Source organism: Gracilinanus agilis, chromosome 5 (assembly GCF_016433145.1).
Source record: "Gracilinanus agilis isolate LMUSP501 chromosome 5, AgileGrace, whole genome shotgun sequence".
Lineage (NCBI taxonomy): Eukaryota > Metazoa > Chordata > Mammalia > Didelphimorphia > Didelphidae > Gracilinanus > Gracilinanus agilis.
In genome coordinates this window covers 75,576,240-75,593,693 of record NC_058134.1, presented here as the reverse complement: position 1 = coordinate 75,593,693, position 17,454 = coordinate 75,576,240, and the positions used below count along the sequence as shown (strand labels likewise).

The following is a 17,454-nucleotide window of genomic DNA, read 5'->3' as shown; positions in this document are numbered from 1 at the left end:
ACAAACAAACCTCACTAAGTGAATTTGGATCTATAGTGCTATCTAAATACCTTTTAAGTCTTATTATTTCTCCTGTAAAAGTGGGTTTGGTCTGAGCTTCTTAACTTGGATCAAAGTGGCTCTGGAGAGCAATCAGGAAGTCCACCTACTTAGGGGAAAAAAATTACATCTCTCTTTTGACAAATCCTTAATTGAAATGTATTATTATGTACTTTCACCTCTGCTTTTTAGTAAACTCTAACAAAACGATCATTTCCTTTAGTTATTTAAAACATTATTGTGAGAAGTTACCAATAGTCTTCTTCCAACTGCCAAATAAATCTGTTACCCAAAAATTAAGAAATGCTGGTTGTAACTTCTGTCCTTTGGAGATTTTATTCTGCTGTAACATAAGAAAAAGTTGTTAGCTGGTAGAAATCCCAACCCATTGGATACAGGGTCCAAAGATCTGGGTTGAGGTCCTGCCTCAACTGTTCACTTGGATCATGACCTTCACTGAATTATGTCATTGTTCTGAATCTGTGGCCCTATCTTTCATATGAGAATAATGACATTTCCACTCTCTTTCCTCCCTCCATCTTTATTGTTAAGATCAAATTAGATAACAGAAATTTTTGTATTATCATTATTAAATGACAGTTGATGGCTTCTGATTCTATACATGAATATTAAAGGCAATTTATTTGGGATGAAGGGGGTATTGATTTATTTGACCTTATTTTAACTGTGGATTTTCTTGTTTTGAACAGCTGGTCGCTATATTTGATGAACAAGATCCACACCATGGAGGTGATGGCACCAGCGCGAGTTCCACTGGCACTCAGAGTCCAGAGATTTTTGGCAGTGAGCTTAGCGCCAACAATGTTTCAGCCTTTCAGCCCTACCAAGCAGCAAGTGAAATTGAGGTCACGCCTTCCGTTCTTCGTGCAAGTAAGTGAAAGCTCTCGTTGCTCTGCACATTTCATCTTAATTTACAAGGAACCCCACTTTTGTTACCCTTTCATGCTACTGTGAATGGAATTCACAGTCTGTGTTTATCAGAAGCTGATTAAAGAGCAAAGCCTGAACAAATGCCTCTTGCAAGAGAGGTAAATAAGCTTATTTTTCATTTTAATAGTTTGGATAGACTTGTCTTTATCCTGATAGAACCTTTTAATTGCATACCCAAATTTAAATTATGATCTTATTGCAGGCAAAATTACAAGTATGGTTATTTACCTTAATGCCCTATTTGACTCTATATAATGAAATTGAACACAAAGCATGGGAAGTGGGAAAAGACAAATGAACAAGGTTAATTAGTAAGTAAACCCCATAAACAATATTTATGGCATAGTTCTCTTACTGTTTCTCTTGTCAACCAAAGGTCAGATTAACATGGGAAAGGGAACAGTTTTGTGTTAAAGATAGCCCTGGTCCCATCTCTTCAGTTAACTGGAAGAAAGGTTATCATGGTAACCATGTAGAGAAGAAGCCAGTGCTGACACTTTGAATAAGGAGATGAATCTTGATAACTATCTAGCTCATAGGATATAGTTTCCCCAGATTAGGTAAGGCAGCATGGCTTAGTTGGCAGACCACAATACTAGGGGACAAGAAAGAACTATTTTTCAGTGCTACATCAGATGCTTACCAGCTATGTGATTATGGTCCAATCACTTAACCTCTTTCTGCCTCAGTTTGCTGATTTACAAAATTAGTTCTTGGATATGATAGCTCCTAAGATCCCTTCTAATTCTAAATCTATGATCTTGTTAATCCATTTAGCATATTGACTATTTTGAAATTTACAAATGAGCCATTTTAAAGACAGACTTTGAGCTCATAGCACAGAACTCCATTTTTTGAAGCACTTCAAAATGATATCATTATAGATGCTGAAGATGGAAGGGACCTTAGAGGCTATGAAGTTAAAAATCCCTTCACCTCAGATACATGTAATTTTATTGGTACCATTAGGTAGCTCTGTGTGAGTAGAGTTTTATTTTATTATTATCTTTTTACTTTGTTCTCTGCAAATTAGCTTGTCTCTCTCATTTTTTGTTGATTGGGGATTATGGTACTTTAATGACTTGGCCGGTCCAATGAGGTAATCTTCATATTCATGCAGAAATTCTTTCTCATATTTATGTCTCTCCAAGGTAGGGAGAAATAAGCAGAAATATGGAGGGAAAAAAAAAGATGGTGTTGGCTTCGACTGTGAACAAACCTGTCACCTCCTTAGAAATTTTCAGCCAAGTGTCATTTCTAGAGGAGCATAGAATTTAGGAGGCACACACTGCATGATGGGATACGTAAGTGATGCCCTGGAGGATCATGTGTGGATGCAAACCAATTAAGTTAACCACTTACTGAAATTGCTTTCTATCATCTGGACAAGAAGCAATCACAAGTGAGACAAAGGCATAAAGTGGGAAGTAAAAAGGCTTATGCAGAAGCCAGACCAGCAACTGTGCTATAGGACATACCAGTTTGATGACTCTTTGCAAGTTTGAGCTACAAATTTAGTTGTATCCATAATTTACTGAAATATTTCATTTTACCTGAGAGATGACTGGCTCCCCGATAAATTTGTTGTCTATCCAAATTTTATTAATTATATCATGTGCTAGAAGGAGACCTTGCTAAAAGAATCACTCCTTATTCTGGATCTTCATTTGTAGTAGTAGTTATCTGGTTTATGGTAGAATTTAAATTTGGTCACCCCCTTCAGTGGAATGGCCATACATTACTGTTTGAACAAATTTTCAATAATTTTGTCCTTCCAAGTCCCTCCATTTTGAATCTTTCACATTTCTTTTTATTTCACCTGCCTTAACACAAACCCCACAGAACCTCTATCGACCCTTGCTTTTGAAATCTATGCCATGGTTTTGAGGGTCACCATCAGAATTGCCTGCTTCCCAAAGAGATCTGAAAGTTGGGACATAGCTGAAATGGGTTTTTGCAGCTACTCTTGAGACATGAGAGACTGTGAAATCTCACTTTCTTGTTTTGCTTTTATAATCGATGCCTTTTGAAGGCTTTGCAGTCAATGAACAAATATGTTCGATACCCATTATGTACAAGCTGACATTCATGATTTATGTCTTTTGAGGATGACTACTTGTGCTCTGCAAGCTCAAAAACTCAACTGGCTTACCTACTTCAGCCAAATCTAGAGAGCTTCACCAGAGGAAATCTTTTTAAACAAAGAATTCCACAAATATTAACCACCCATTATCCTCAAGAATCAAACTGAAAGAGACAGATCATTGTTTTTAAGACACTTAAGATCTACTATGGGTCATAATATATTGCAAAACAAATTGAAATGTAATGAATACAAGAAAAAAATATAAATAAAATATTGCCATAGCTCCAAGGATGACAAGGAACCTCTTTATTGGGGGGATTCAGAAAACTTCGCCAAGGGGTATTTGTTTGAACTAGGCTTGTGAGCCAGTGCCTTCATGATTAGGCAGTTGGAAGTGGTGACCTCTACTCTGTCAAATAAATCCTGATAAAAGTCCAAACTTGCTTTATGTAAATCAAAATAGACCAAGTCACAGAGAAGTGATACTTGGAAGCATTTAGAGTTCTTTTAATTAGATGTAATATTTATAAATCCACTTCTATCACATACTACCTTTGTGACCATGGACAAGTTATGCCATTTTTCTATCTTTCTGGGTCTTGAGTTCCACATATATAAAATTAATGAATCTGACTATATAACTGCTGTTTTTTGCAGTTCAAAAATCTGAGGTCTCAACATAGATAATGAATGAAGCAAAAGCAAAAATTGTTCACAATTGAGATCTGTTTTTAAATATACCATAATTTAATTTAAATATATCATTTTTGCCATCCAAAGGTCATAATAAAAATACTTAATGTGTTCTTGCTTTCTGACATAGTGATGCTAATCAAACTAAATTATATATGTATATATACATATTTATTTTCAGTATAAAATTTTTAACACTATTCAATAATGGATATAGAAGTATGTGTGGAATACTATTATTATCTCCACGTCGGATTCTTCTTAAAAAAATTAATCCAAAAAAAAAAATTAATCCAGGATGCATTTTTTATTTGAAAAAAGATCCAAGATCAGTGCCAATACCCGTCCTCTTAACATTAACTGGCATTAGACATACCATTTCAAGTATTTGATTTAAATATATATTGGAAATAGAAATAAGATCCCCATTGTATTTCCTTTTAACTTGTGAAGTGGAGCATGGCATACAAATAGTATTCTCAGTATTTCAAATAATTACCTTCTTACTGAGCAAGTTCTATTCAGCATATAAAACCCATCCAGTTTTGTTGTAGATGCAATCTGATTATTACATGTTGACAAGGTCATATATCTATTAATTGGATTGGAGATGGGATACAAAATTGCTGTAATTATTGTAATTTTCTAGCTAATTGCAGGGTTGGTGGTGAATATTTTACTTCTGTAAAATGAAAAACAGTATTCCATTTGAAGTTGTTTTGTGGAGTTTTAGACATTTTGTTTTATATCTCTGGTGCTTTTTGCCCACAAAGAATTTCTCTATTTTTCTATAATGGCTCTTAGCAATAACTAAGGCCACTGGGCAAAGGTAGGGGCTTTGATGGCACTTTTACCTACCTATTTGTGTTCTTGCTGCCATGTTACCTTTATTGATTGTTTGTCCATTACCATACTTTTTTCCCCTGACAGTAAAATTTAGATGGGTACTACCTAATTGGAAAAGAAATTTATTTTTTCTTACCTACATTTCTCCTGTTCTAAGATTTTAAAAAATATTAATATTCTGAAAGTTTTGTCATGCATTATCCTCTATGAGACTGGAAATTGAGTGAACAATTAGTCTACTGACTCACATTGCTCTAGTTAATGTACTATAACTAGCATGACTATTTGCTATAGAGTACTAGAATATATGGAAATAATACCAGCTTCCCATACAGTTGTTAGATTTCATCAGTTGGTTGAACATTTTAAAAAGATTGGTACATAGCATGAGATTTTTTTTTTTTTTTTAGTGGTGGTGGAGGAGGAGGAAGATGGGGGATGACTCTGCTTCCAAGGAAAGGTTGGAAGCTATCTGCAGAAGATTGTTAAAGCAGACTGATGTTTATTCCCTGCTGAAATATAAACTGTAGGCGCAGGTGAAAATTGCCAAACCTAATGAGCAATTTGGCAGATAAGACAGGATGTCAGGCGACAGCAGTTCAGCAGCGGGTGCACTGTCTGTGAACCAACTTGTTTGTTCCACAGAACTGCATTTAAATAACATAAATAAAAGAGTTTTTTAAAAAAGCCAATATACAGTATCAGGAAGTAGTATTTTTTTTCTTTAGATTTTAACAATATATTTAAATAAGTAATATTGCCATTAAAATATTTGCTTTTGAAATTCACTTATAAGTGACTTTTAATGTTCAGATATTATATCTATACAAAAGAATACATTCCCTTCTAAAGGAGCATTAAGTAATAAATGAAGTATTAATATAGTGCAACAATGAAACCGATCCCTTGGTTCACTAGACCATAAGATTCAAACTATAGTTCATAATCTTTGTTTTGGAAAATTGAATTAACACAAAAAGCTTTTAAATGAGGAGGAACTTTTTTTTTGTAAGCAAATATGCAAAATATCCGGTTCTTCTCCACTGAAGATTTATAATATCCCAGTTATGTTAGTTGCAGAGTCTATTAAAAGCAGACATAGTTTTATTTTTACATATGCCTTTTTGTCAAATGATGCCTTCTCTACTGGGGGAGCGGAGGAAGAGAAGAATTTTAACTGGGTATTTTGAAGTTACAAATAAATTTAAAAAAACAAGAAAGTAGTTGTTATGGAAAATACTATGTGCAGATGTAAATGTAATGTAACACTTAAGGTTTTCAAAGTTCTATACGTATGTTAAGTGGCTAGATGATACAGAGGTCAGAGTATTTGAGTTGGAGTCAGGAAGTCCTGAGTTTGAATCCACTCTCAGCCCTGTGGCCCTTGATACATCACTTTACTTCTGTTTGCCTCAGTTTCCTTTTCCAAGAAGTGAGAATATCCATAACACTTACCTATCCAAGTAGTTTTGAGAATAAAACAAAATGATATTTGTAAAGAGCTTTGAAAATCTTTAAGTGCTAAATAAATGTTAGCTATTAGCTTTTATTTCATTTAATCCTCACAATAACCTTCTGAGGTAGGTGTCATGATTATTCCCATGTTTCAAATGACACAGAGATTGAATAACTTGCCTGCTGTCACATGGCTAGTGTTCGATGTGCTATTTGAACTAGGGTCTTCCTGGGAAGCTAGATGGTGCTAGCTAGCCAGCTAGATACAATACCAAATCTGGAGGCCAAAGAACTCCAGGAAGACTTGAGTTCAATTTGGTATTGGATATTAGGAAATGGCAAACCATTCCAATACCTTTGTCAAGAAGACCCCAAGTGGAGTCATGAAGAATAGGACTTGACTAGAAATAACAAAACAGCATTCCATGCTCAGTGTTCCTACCTAATATAGCACCGAACTTCCTTAACCTCCTTGATCACACCTAATCTGTTCATTTCTTTGTGATGTATGGTTAAAGAGAGCTGGTAATGTATGAATACAAAGGATGTGACTGCAGAATTATGACTAGGTGGCTGAGGGGATAGAGTGCTGCCTCTACAGTTAGGAAGACTTGAGGTGAAATCTGAATTCAGACAAATACTAGCTTTGTGACCTTGGGCAAATCATTTAACTTCTATCTGCCTCAGCCTCCTCATTTTTAAAATGAGGATAATGCTAGTTCCTATCTCACAGGGTTGTTGTGAAGGTAAAATGAGATAATTGTGAAACATTTTGCAAGCCAGAAAGTGCTGTGTAATTGCTAGTTATGTTGATAGTGATGATGATGTCTCTCCTATTTTATGGAAATTCTGTGTTCATTTATAAAGTGAGAGGATTGGATTAGCTGACTTCTAAAGCTCTTTCTTCTCATCCATTAGCCTCTCTCTTTATATCAGGACAACTATTCTTAACTCTTTGTTGTTCAGTCATTTCAGTCATGTCTGACCTTTCATAATCCGGCAAAAATACCGGAGCACTTTGCCATTTCCTTTTCCAGTTCATTTTTACTCAGATGAGGAACTGAAGCAAACAAGATTAAATAAATAGGAAGTGTCTGAGGTGAGATTTGAACTCAAGCAGGTAAGTCTTCCTGAATGTAGGCTCAGAAAACCATCCACTGGGCCACCTAGTTGCCCATATCCCTGTTTATAAGCCAATACGGAAATATACCTTACTACATCAAAACAAAAAACACACTAGTGTGCAGAGGGCCTTTCATTCAGTTTATATTGATTGATGGTGGAAATAAAAGATTTTGGGACATTCAAGTCTTCCTTAATGAACGCAATATTTCTTTAAAAAGATATCAGTAGGATATTGTGGCTAACAACATGGCACCTTCCATTGAGTAGGCTTTATGCCATTACCTTCTGTCCTAGAAACTCTCCAAGTATCAATTTGATGGCAGAAGAACAGTAATCATTGGGCAATTGGAGTGAAGTGACTTGCCCTGGGGCACACAGCTAAGAAATGTCTGAGACCAGATTTAAATCCAGTTTCTTCTACTCTAACCCTGGCATTCTATCCACTGTGCTGCCCATATACTGCTTTAAATTTGCCACCTACTTTCCATATCCTCTATCCCTTGATTTTCCTAATAATTAGGAGAGGTAGCATAATTATTTCCCCCACTTTACATGTGCATACAGTCATCCTGAGAGGAATGAATGGCTTTTCCAGGATTATACAAATTAGCCAGTACCTGGGCTGAGCCCCTAAGCTAGGTTTTTCTGACACTTTGACGATGTTTGGTATGAGTTCTTAAGAGATATATGATTAAGACTTCATTTGTGTTGCAGGAACAAGGAAGCATTCTTAGCTTATATAAACCAGATTCTGTTAAAAGCTGTAGTAGAGAGCATGTGTTTACCCAGCTCTGACATAGATTCTTCCTTTTTTGTGACTATGCCAACCTGTTGTGTTCTCTTCATCTTTCAAACTCTTGTGACACATTGTTTATATCAGTCACTTGGCATTGATCTTAAACTGTCTCATCTTGGTAATTGTGGCTGTTATTTGGTTGAGATTTGGGGGACAAGGACTATGACAAAGGAATGTGTCCATCTCTCCCATTTTTTCCATTGTAAGTGCTTAAGAGATGCTTTTTGAGGGGTAGCTAGATGGTTCAATGGATAGAGAACCATACTGTCTCTTTCTCAACTCATCTTAGCAAATTCAGAAGGGCCTGTCATCACATCGCTTGTAAGGTAATGAATTTTTCAGTAATAGTAACTCATAGCGGACATCTACAGTTATAGAAAGTTTCTCATTTGTGTTCGAGGAGGGGCACTAATTCCAAAATAATGGATAATAGAATCAAAGATTTAGCTTTGGATGGGGCTATAAAAGGCTGGCTAATCCAATGTCCTAATTTTATTTTATTTTTTCAACTTACATATATAAACAATTTTTAACAATTATTGTTGGACAATTTGTGATTCAGATTCTCTCCCTCCATTACCCTTTTCTCTCTGCAAAGCAGTAAAAAATCTGATATAGGTGATCTCAGTGTTATCATGGAATACATATTTCCATATTCCTCAGGCTATGAAAGAAGAGACATATCACACATACAAAAAAACCCATGAAGGAGGGGGAAGTTAGGTGGCTCAATGGTTTGGGAGCCAGACCTAGAGGTGGAAGGTCATGAATTCAATTTTTTTTCTCAGACACTTTTCTATCCATGTGACCCTGGGCAAGTCACTTAACCCTTGTTGCCTAGTCTTTACCACCCTACTGCCTTGGATCTGATACATGGTATTGATTCTAAGACAGAAGGTAAGGATTAAAAAAAATTAAACTCAAGAAGGAAATAAAGTAAAAGATGGAAAGCTTTGATCTGCAGTCAGACTCTTAACAGTTTTTTGGCTGTGGCTAGCATTTTTCATCATGTGTCCCATGGAGTTATCTTGGGACCTTGTTTTGCTGATAATAGTTTTATTCCTTCACAGTTCATTATCATAAAATAAATTTGTAACTTTATACAATATTCTTTGTGTTTTGCTCACTTCACTTTGCATTAGCTCTATAAATCTTTCCAGATTTTTCTGTACTCACCTTAATCTTCATTTCTTATGGAACGATAGTATTCCATTACAAGCATATACAAACACTTGTTCAGTTATTCCCCAATTGATGGACATCCTTCAATTTCCAATTCTTTGGTGCTACAAAAAAGAACTACCATGTATCAAAGCCCTGACTTTGTACCTGTATGGGAAACTGAGGCATAAGGGGGATAAAGTACTTTTCCCAAAGACATCTCTGTAGTTAAGTTCTAGAGTCAAGTCTTGAACTTGGCTCCAGTAACTACCAATCAAAGTTGTTTTCTGTTGTGTTACGTGGCTTTCTTCCCCATTCTTTAGATGTAAAAGTTTGAAAAACTCAAACTAAAGTTAAAATAAACATACTAATTTCCAAAAACAAAAGTGACCCAACATACAAAATATATCAAATTAAAAAAAAATCTTGTTAAAATTATTTTGTACATCAATAAGTAATGATATAATGCTTTGGTGGATAACTTTAAAAGTTTTCTTTCAGGCTAAAAAGCAGAATTTCCTTTACTCTCATCTACTATTCCACCCAAGTATCTGGGTGCTTTTTCTATCAGTATCACATGGGCTCCTATATTGTGGATTATTTTGTCAGCATGAAAGCCTGGCAGATAAAATTTTTCCTTCTCTTCTCTCTGTACTTGATCAGATCTCTTGTTTACTTCTCTAGAATGTGTTTATTTTTTTCATTTCCTTTAATGTCAGAAATGGCTTTGCACTCCTAGTGTTGTTTGCTCCTGTCTGCCTCCTGGACCCAGCTGGAGATTGGCTTCATATCTTGGAATCATCATGTCAATTCCAAATGATGAAGGACTCAAAGGAAACTGCACAAAAGGGAGCAAGATGCTAGCTTCTTGGACAATGGGAAGCTATTTTAAAAAAATACTTCCCTACCCTCAACCCTGTTTCTTATTTCTTTTCCCTCAAATTGAAAAGTGTTCTACCTGACCTCTGCATTTTTAAGCAAAGCCCAACCACAAAATCAACATGCTTTTTTTTTTTACTTCTATAAATATCAGAATATCATTTGTTAAATAGAGGCTAGCAAATAAAGAAAATTAGGTTATATCTAACAATATACTTAATGTCCCTTGACTCTACGTACTGCCTGGAAATAAGCTTTCTATCTTATTACAAATATTTTTTTGGCTTGATTACTGACTTTATTTTTTATCTATGTGCTATTTGGTGTTTGGATACTGTCAAACTTGGGGTCAATAATATGCCAGTTGCTCAAATCCTCCTGAAAATGGGGATTTTTCTCTCTCCTATCCTTTCTCTATTTTTTCTGTTAAGAGGGGACGGGATATTGGAAAATCTTAAGTCATGGGCTTTTTATACTCTTTAGAACTACTGCTCTCAATGTGTTCCCAGCGTGGAATCTGCCTTTCTATTTTGTCCCTTAAAAGTAGTCAAAGAGTTTCTGTGCTGTTTTCTATCTACTGTATGGGTTAAGCAATCAGAATCCATGTCCTTTCCGCTCCTGCTTGCCAAGTGAAAGATAAATACAACAATCATGGTAAATTGTTTCCTGTGCAGTAAATGTGCACCCACCAAATCACTCTGAGTATGCTTTTGTCTCAGTGCAGAAGGTGTGCCCTGCCTATAATGCATATTTTTTACCCTAGAGGTGACATTTGTGGAAGTTATGGACTTAGGGAGATTTGACAGCATTATCTTGCTCTATGTGAGGAAACAAAAGAATCTTTTTTAAAGGTAGAGGCTATACTTAAAGGTATGAGATTATGGTAGATTTATTATGAAAGTATCAAACCAACCATTTTGTCAATCGTGCCCCAGGAAAGGGCACTCACCACTAGACTATTGGACGCGCCATCACCTTTAATGAAAACATCTATGGGTAACATGAACAGCAGTTCATTGTTAATTTTTCTAAAATCATTGCAAAGCCTTTTATTTTTCAAGAAGGTTTGAGTTAAGGGACTGGAAAAGAATGAATAATTAGAGTTTTGGGGTGGCATAAACATTTCTAGAACTTATTAATTAATGTTCTTGACTGTTTTGTGCATGTCATGGACCTCTTTGGCAGTTAGGTAAAGCCTTTGGAATATTTTTCAGACATTATCTATCTACACACATTTATATATACAGGCACACACACATATATAGTGTACAAAATAAAATATTAGTGATTACAAAAGAATCCATTGATATTGACTATAATTGTCAAAGTATAAATGTGAGTTACAAACCCAAGTTAAGACCCCAGGTACAACTTATGACTTCACTACATATGAGAAAAACATTGTGACCATTGGTCCAACATGATGCTTATCTCTTTCGGTAGTGGCTAGGCATTTACTTTCGTCTACCTAGGTAGACTTCCTTTTTTCTATGTGTATAAAATGAATTTTTAGGATTTAATTTCTATTCATTTTCAAATGGCTTCAAAGTATAAATTGCTTGAGATGGGGATTATCTGTATTCATGTCCTTTGTGTCATGTGTCATCACGTCTAACTTTAAGTGCTTGCTGATTTCTTGATTAGCTTAGGACAGTGGACCTAGAATTGGAGGCAAAGGGTGGATTTGTGTTAGAGCAGAGATGTCAAACATGGGCCCCTGTACATATGGGCCACAACATTCCTGAATACAGCTAGAATTAGATAAAAATGTAATTGGGAAATATTTAACAAAATAAATAAAAATGCTATCAAGCATAGATATTATTAATTTGTCACTTTTTTAAACTTAATATGAATACCACAGAGATCCCTATGTATGGTTGAATTGTTCCTATTTCTATTTGAATTTCATGCCATTGAGTTTGAATTCTAGCTTTTCCATTACTGTGTGACCTTAGATAAGTGCCTTTTTTTTTTTTTGAGCATTTTTGTCCTCACCTATAAAATACAATGGAGTAATAGTGTTAAATTATCTCTAGATGTCTTCTCATTTTAAATCTTTCACTTTTAATGCACATAAGTCTCTACCAGTCCAGATGCTTAAGCAAGTCTTCTTCCATCACAACCTTTCAAATACCTGAGAATTACAATCATCTCACCCCATCTCACCCTAAGTTTCTCTTGGCCAAGCCAAGCATTTCCAGTTGCTTCAATCCTTTCTTTAGAGTAGGACTCCATTCTTCTCTTTAGACTGATATGTTCTAATCTTTTTCTTCAACCTTATTTTTCTTTGCCCTAAAATGTGATAACCAGAACTGAACAACATTTTCTATAACTAATCTGATTTCCCTCCTGAAAGATGTTGTAATATGGACCTTTCTTTGGTAGCAATTGTGATGTATCATAGTGCTTTGTATCATAAGGGCCTTGAGGACAAGGATGATGTCTTTGTCATCTTAATATCCTTAAACTTCTAATAGATTTATGTATTACCTGCCACATATAGCTCAATATTTAAATCAATTTTATGCCTATTGGAAATCCTTAATTGAAGTGTTGATCTTTTAGAACAGGGTGAAAAAATTAGCATTTTTTCCCCTTTATGTTGTAAAAAGATAGAATTAGCTCTATTCTGTTGCCTAGTAGGTTTTGAGGTGTGGAGTCATTACTGGTCTTTAATGAGCCCCATATATTTCGTAGATTTTCTTTTTCATTTAGGACATCTCTTCAGGTGAACTAAATCAAGTAGTATTTGGGATTATGAAAATCTTCATAAACTCATTTTTTCTGTTTCCTTGATATCTGAACAGATGACAAATGCCCTACCCTGAGAGTTAGATTTTAAAATAATATCTCCTTAAAATTATTATTTTTTAATGATATCAGAACTATGGCTCTTTAATAGGAAAAATTTCATGCTATCTTTGAACATTAGAAAGCTTAGAAAACTTCCTATAAATTTGTAGAGAATTCTATCAGTCCCATCAGGTAAAAAAGTCAGTTTGCTTTAATTGACATTGTTAAATGAGATCAGCATTCCTTTGTCTCTGTAGTGGCATTCTCTGGAATCTCAGCAGATCTACATCAGATCAATTCCTCAGAAATGTGATCTTTAGACTTTTACAAGACAGGCTTAGGCTCTCCATCATTATGTGTAAAGTAGATTCTAACTAGCAAATCTTGCTTTTCATAAGAATAATAGAAGTAATAAAGAAGATCAAACAACTCTGAGATAGAGGTATTGGCCTTCCTAAATGTTTCTTTATAAAACAAGGAGATTTGGCATTTTCTCATGTCCCTTCTATTTCAGTGTATTCCCAAAGCTATTACTTCACAATCATCTTTGGAAGTGGACAGTCATTTTTGTAAAGTAGAGAGCTGCATTCATTTGTGGGAAGGTCCTGGCATGTGTTTGCTTTTGGTAGGAAAAACAGGGTGGAGAGAATAACAGATGGCTTCTCATTGAACAGACATTTTTTTCTTAGTTACATTTTTTCCTTAGTTGTCTTCCAGGTTTTGTTTACTTCTCCCTCCTCCTTCCTACCAATATTCATATTCTTATTATTCTTAGTTACTAATTCTCTTTCTGCTTTTTTCTCTCTGTCTCTCTTTCCCCCGCACTCTAGATAATATGGGAGCAAAGCAAAACCTCTTTCATTTTGTTTCTTGTGTTGAAAATGTATATAGTAAGAACACTTGTTTTTGAATCTGTGAATAACTAGTAGACTGATAAATTTAACATTTAATTGTATGAATTTTATTTTTCTCTTTCTCAAATTACATGAATTTGAATCACCATTGTCTCAATGTAAATACATGCAATTAGTAATTTATTGCTGAAAGGAATATAAAAACACAACCTCCAAATAACATTGATCTTTGTGAGATTGTATTTTTTGTTGAGAAAAAGGATGAGAACCATTTCATCCTTATTACCTGGGCAGTTAACTCATGTTTTCTTATTCTAAATCTTAGTTTTGGAGTTTGTTCTTAGATTCCAGGGAACTCTCTTTTAATATCTACTAGACATTTCTACTCACATGTTCCACTGTTACTTTATCCTTACCATAATGAAAATAAAATTCCCTATCTTCCTTCTAATATGGTTACTCCTACTGAATTTCTCTTGCCTAAGATATCATTCTTCTAGTTAACTAGGATGACTACCACAGTACCATATTGGATTCTCTCCTGTTCCTTAGTTTCCATTCCAATTAATTAGCAAGATTTGTCAATTTTTCCTTGGAATTTTCTTCCATGTATCTCTTCTTTTCAGTTATATTTCCACTATCCTATTATAGGACTTTATTAATTATCTCACATCTTAACTATTGTAGCTTCTTCTTGCCTAAACAGCTTCTATTTCCTTATTTTATCTTTTATACCTTCATCATTTTGTCCTTTTAAAGTGATTTTTATATTTTTCTCTTCATTGTTTAAGAAATAGATTTCATCATTCATTCATTCATCAAGGAACACTCCTGTCCCTGAATTCCCCATTCAGAAACCTTATTCATTCCTTTTTTCATTATGCAGGCTAATATTTCAACTCAACTTAGCATTCCAAGAGGTCCTCCATAATATATTTGCAATTTATTATTATTATTATTATTATTATTATTATCATCATCATCTTAACTCCACTCCTCCTCCCTGAATAATAGAAACTAGGTTTTGATCATGGTTCTTTTTAATATTTTACTGGTCATGGACAATTCTTTTACTATATGAACCTCATTTTCATCATCAGTAAATTTTTCTTTTCCTTCAAAATTATTAAAAGCATATTATGTATAATATGTTGTATTTGTATAGAACTTTAATGAAGGTTTACGAAGCTCTTTAAATATCTTACTTCATGTTATTCTCACAACAGTCCTGTAAGATAGGTATTATCATTGTCCCAGTTTTATAGAAGAAATTGAAACTGAGGAACTTTTCCAAGATAATATGACCAGCATATGTATAGAGACTTGAACCTGTGTCTTCCTGAGAACACAGTACTCTATTATACTATAACACAGTATAACTGGGCCACCAAAGAGTTATTTGAGAACATAAAAAGTGAGACCTTCTAACTTGGAAGGTGGCAGGAATTTTTTTAAAGGTGTTATTTGAATAGTAGATAGATTAGAAGATTTCTGAGCAATAAGGAATAATGTGGTACAATCGAAAAGTTTCCCAATGTGGAGAATGACAACTGCAATTCTAGTCTGATTTCTAACACTTACTATCTGTTTGTCCTTGAACAAATCAGTCTGCTTTTTTTCCCTCTATAAAACAGAGTAAAACCTCAAAGGCCAATCTAATCCAGTAAACATTTATTTAGCATATAATATATGCCAGGAACTGTGCTGAGCACTGAAGATGAGGATTCCTTGGCTCAGAGAGCTTACAATTTAAAAACAGAGACCACACACAAAAGGCAAGAAAGTGGGTAGAAGGAAGGATAAAACACAAAAGGGAGTACCAAGGTATAAAGGTGTTTTGTTCTGTGGAGTTTGGTTTACCACCTTATAACCCTCCAATCATATGGGAGAAGAGACTGAAAAAAGTGGTATCAATCCATCAAGGCTTGAGTTAGCAACTTAGTGGTGAGTTTACGATTGATGAGCTTATCCTAAGGGGAAGAGCTTATTTCCTGGAATTGGATCTAGGAAGGTTGGCAGATGTAGAGTGGAGTGTAAGCCCGCTCCATTTCTAATTCTAAGAATTTGATTTTATGCTGTGAGCAAAGGCAGGTAGGAAAAAAGAACAAAGAATATGTTGATTTTATAGCCATTATTTTGGCTTATCTAGAACATAAAAATGCAAAGCTGAGTGCTTAGTATATAAAAATTCTGGAAATGTTAGTGGAAACAAATTGGGAAAGGAATTTGAATTTTATACTGAAGAATTTGAAATTGATTTGTGAATTAATATTTAGCTATCAAAGAGTTTTGAGTTATGGATCAACCCTTAGGAAGAAAAGTCTGATAATACTACATGGGGTGGTATGCATTAAGGTTTAGGTAGTCGATAGTTCTGCTGAGAGGTAAGGAGAACCTGAACTAGCTTGGAGGTTGTATAAAGAAGAGGTATCAAGGAATCATTTTAGATTGTTGTTGAAAAATTGGTTTGTTTCCCTCTGATCCCTTCCATTCTATTTTTAAAAAACATTTATTAATATTTATTTTTTAGAAAAGTTAACATGGTTACATAATTCATGCTCTTGCTTTTCCCTTCACCCCCAAGTCTCCCCCGACCCCCATGGCTGATGCGTATTTCCACTGGTTTTAACATGTGTCATTGATGAAGACCTATTTCCAAATTGTTGATAGTTGCATTGATGTGGTAGTTTTGAGTCTACATCCCTAATCATGTCTGCCTCAACCTATGTGTTCAAGCAGTTGTTGTTTTTCTGTTTCCACTCCTATAGTACTTCTTCTGAATGTGGGCAATATTCTTTTCCATAAATCCCTCAGAATTGTCCTGGGTCATTGCATTGATGCTAGTATAGAAGTCCATTACATTCAATTTTACCACAGTGTATCAGTCTCTGTGTACAATGTTCTTCTGGCTCTGTTCCTTTTGCTCTGCATCAATTCCTGAAGGTCTTTCCAGTTCACATGGAATTCCTCCAGTTTATTATTCCTTTGAGCACAATAGTATTCCATCACCAGCATATACCACAATTTGTTCAGCCATTCCCCAATTGAAGGGTATACCCTCATTTTCCAGTTTTTTGCCACCACAAAAAGCGTGGCTATAAATATTTTTGTACAAGTCTGTTTATATATGATCTCTTTGGGGTACAACCCAACAATGGTATGGCTGGATCAATGGGCAGGCATTCTTTTATAGCCCTTTGAGCATAGTTCCAAATTGCCATCCAGAATGGTTGGATCAGTTCACAACTCCACCAGCAATGCATTAATGTCCCAGTTTTGCCACATCCCCTCCAGCATTCATTACTCTCCCCTTCTTTCATTTTAGCCAATCTGCCAGGTGTGAGGTGATACCTCAGAATTGTTTTGATTTGCATTTCTCTAATTATTAGAGATTTAGAACACTTTCTCATGTGCTTATTGATACTTTTGATTTCTTAATCTGAAAATTGCCTATTCATGTCTCTTGCCCATTTATCAATTGGGGAATGGCTTGAATTTTTATACAATTGGTTTAACTCCTTGTATATTTGAATAATTAGACCCCTGTCAGAGTTTTTTGTTATAAAGATTTTTTCCCAATTTGTTGTTTCCCTTCTGATTTTGGCTACATTGATTTGTTTGTACAAAAGCTTTTTAGTTTGATATAATCAAAATAATTTATTTTACATTTTGTAATTTTCTCTTACTCTTGCCATTCTATTTTTTTAAAGACAAAGCATTTTATAGATAACTGGTCTGATCATATTCATATATATATATATATATATATATAT

The 17,454-nt window shown here is 34.7% G+C and overlaps 1 protein-coding gene across 11 annotated transcripts in view; it reads left to right on the top strand.

Moving 5' to 3' along the window:
- The window catches only part of PARD3 (par-3 family cell polarity regulator), a 756,723-nt gene that overhangs the window by 316,405 nt on the left and 422,864 nt on the right, over positions 1-17,454 (top strand). For all 11 annotated transcript variants that reach the window (XM_044677679.1, XM_044677682.1, XM_044677677.1 and 8 more), the window contains exon 3: positions 750-930. In XM_044677679.1, coding sequence (XP_044533614.1) covers positions 750-930 — 181 coding nt within the window. The remainder of the gene's footprint in view (positions 1-749; positions 931-17,454) is intronic.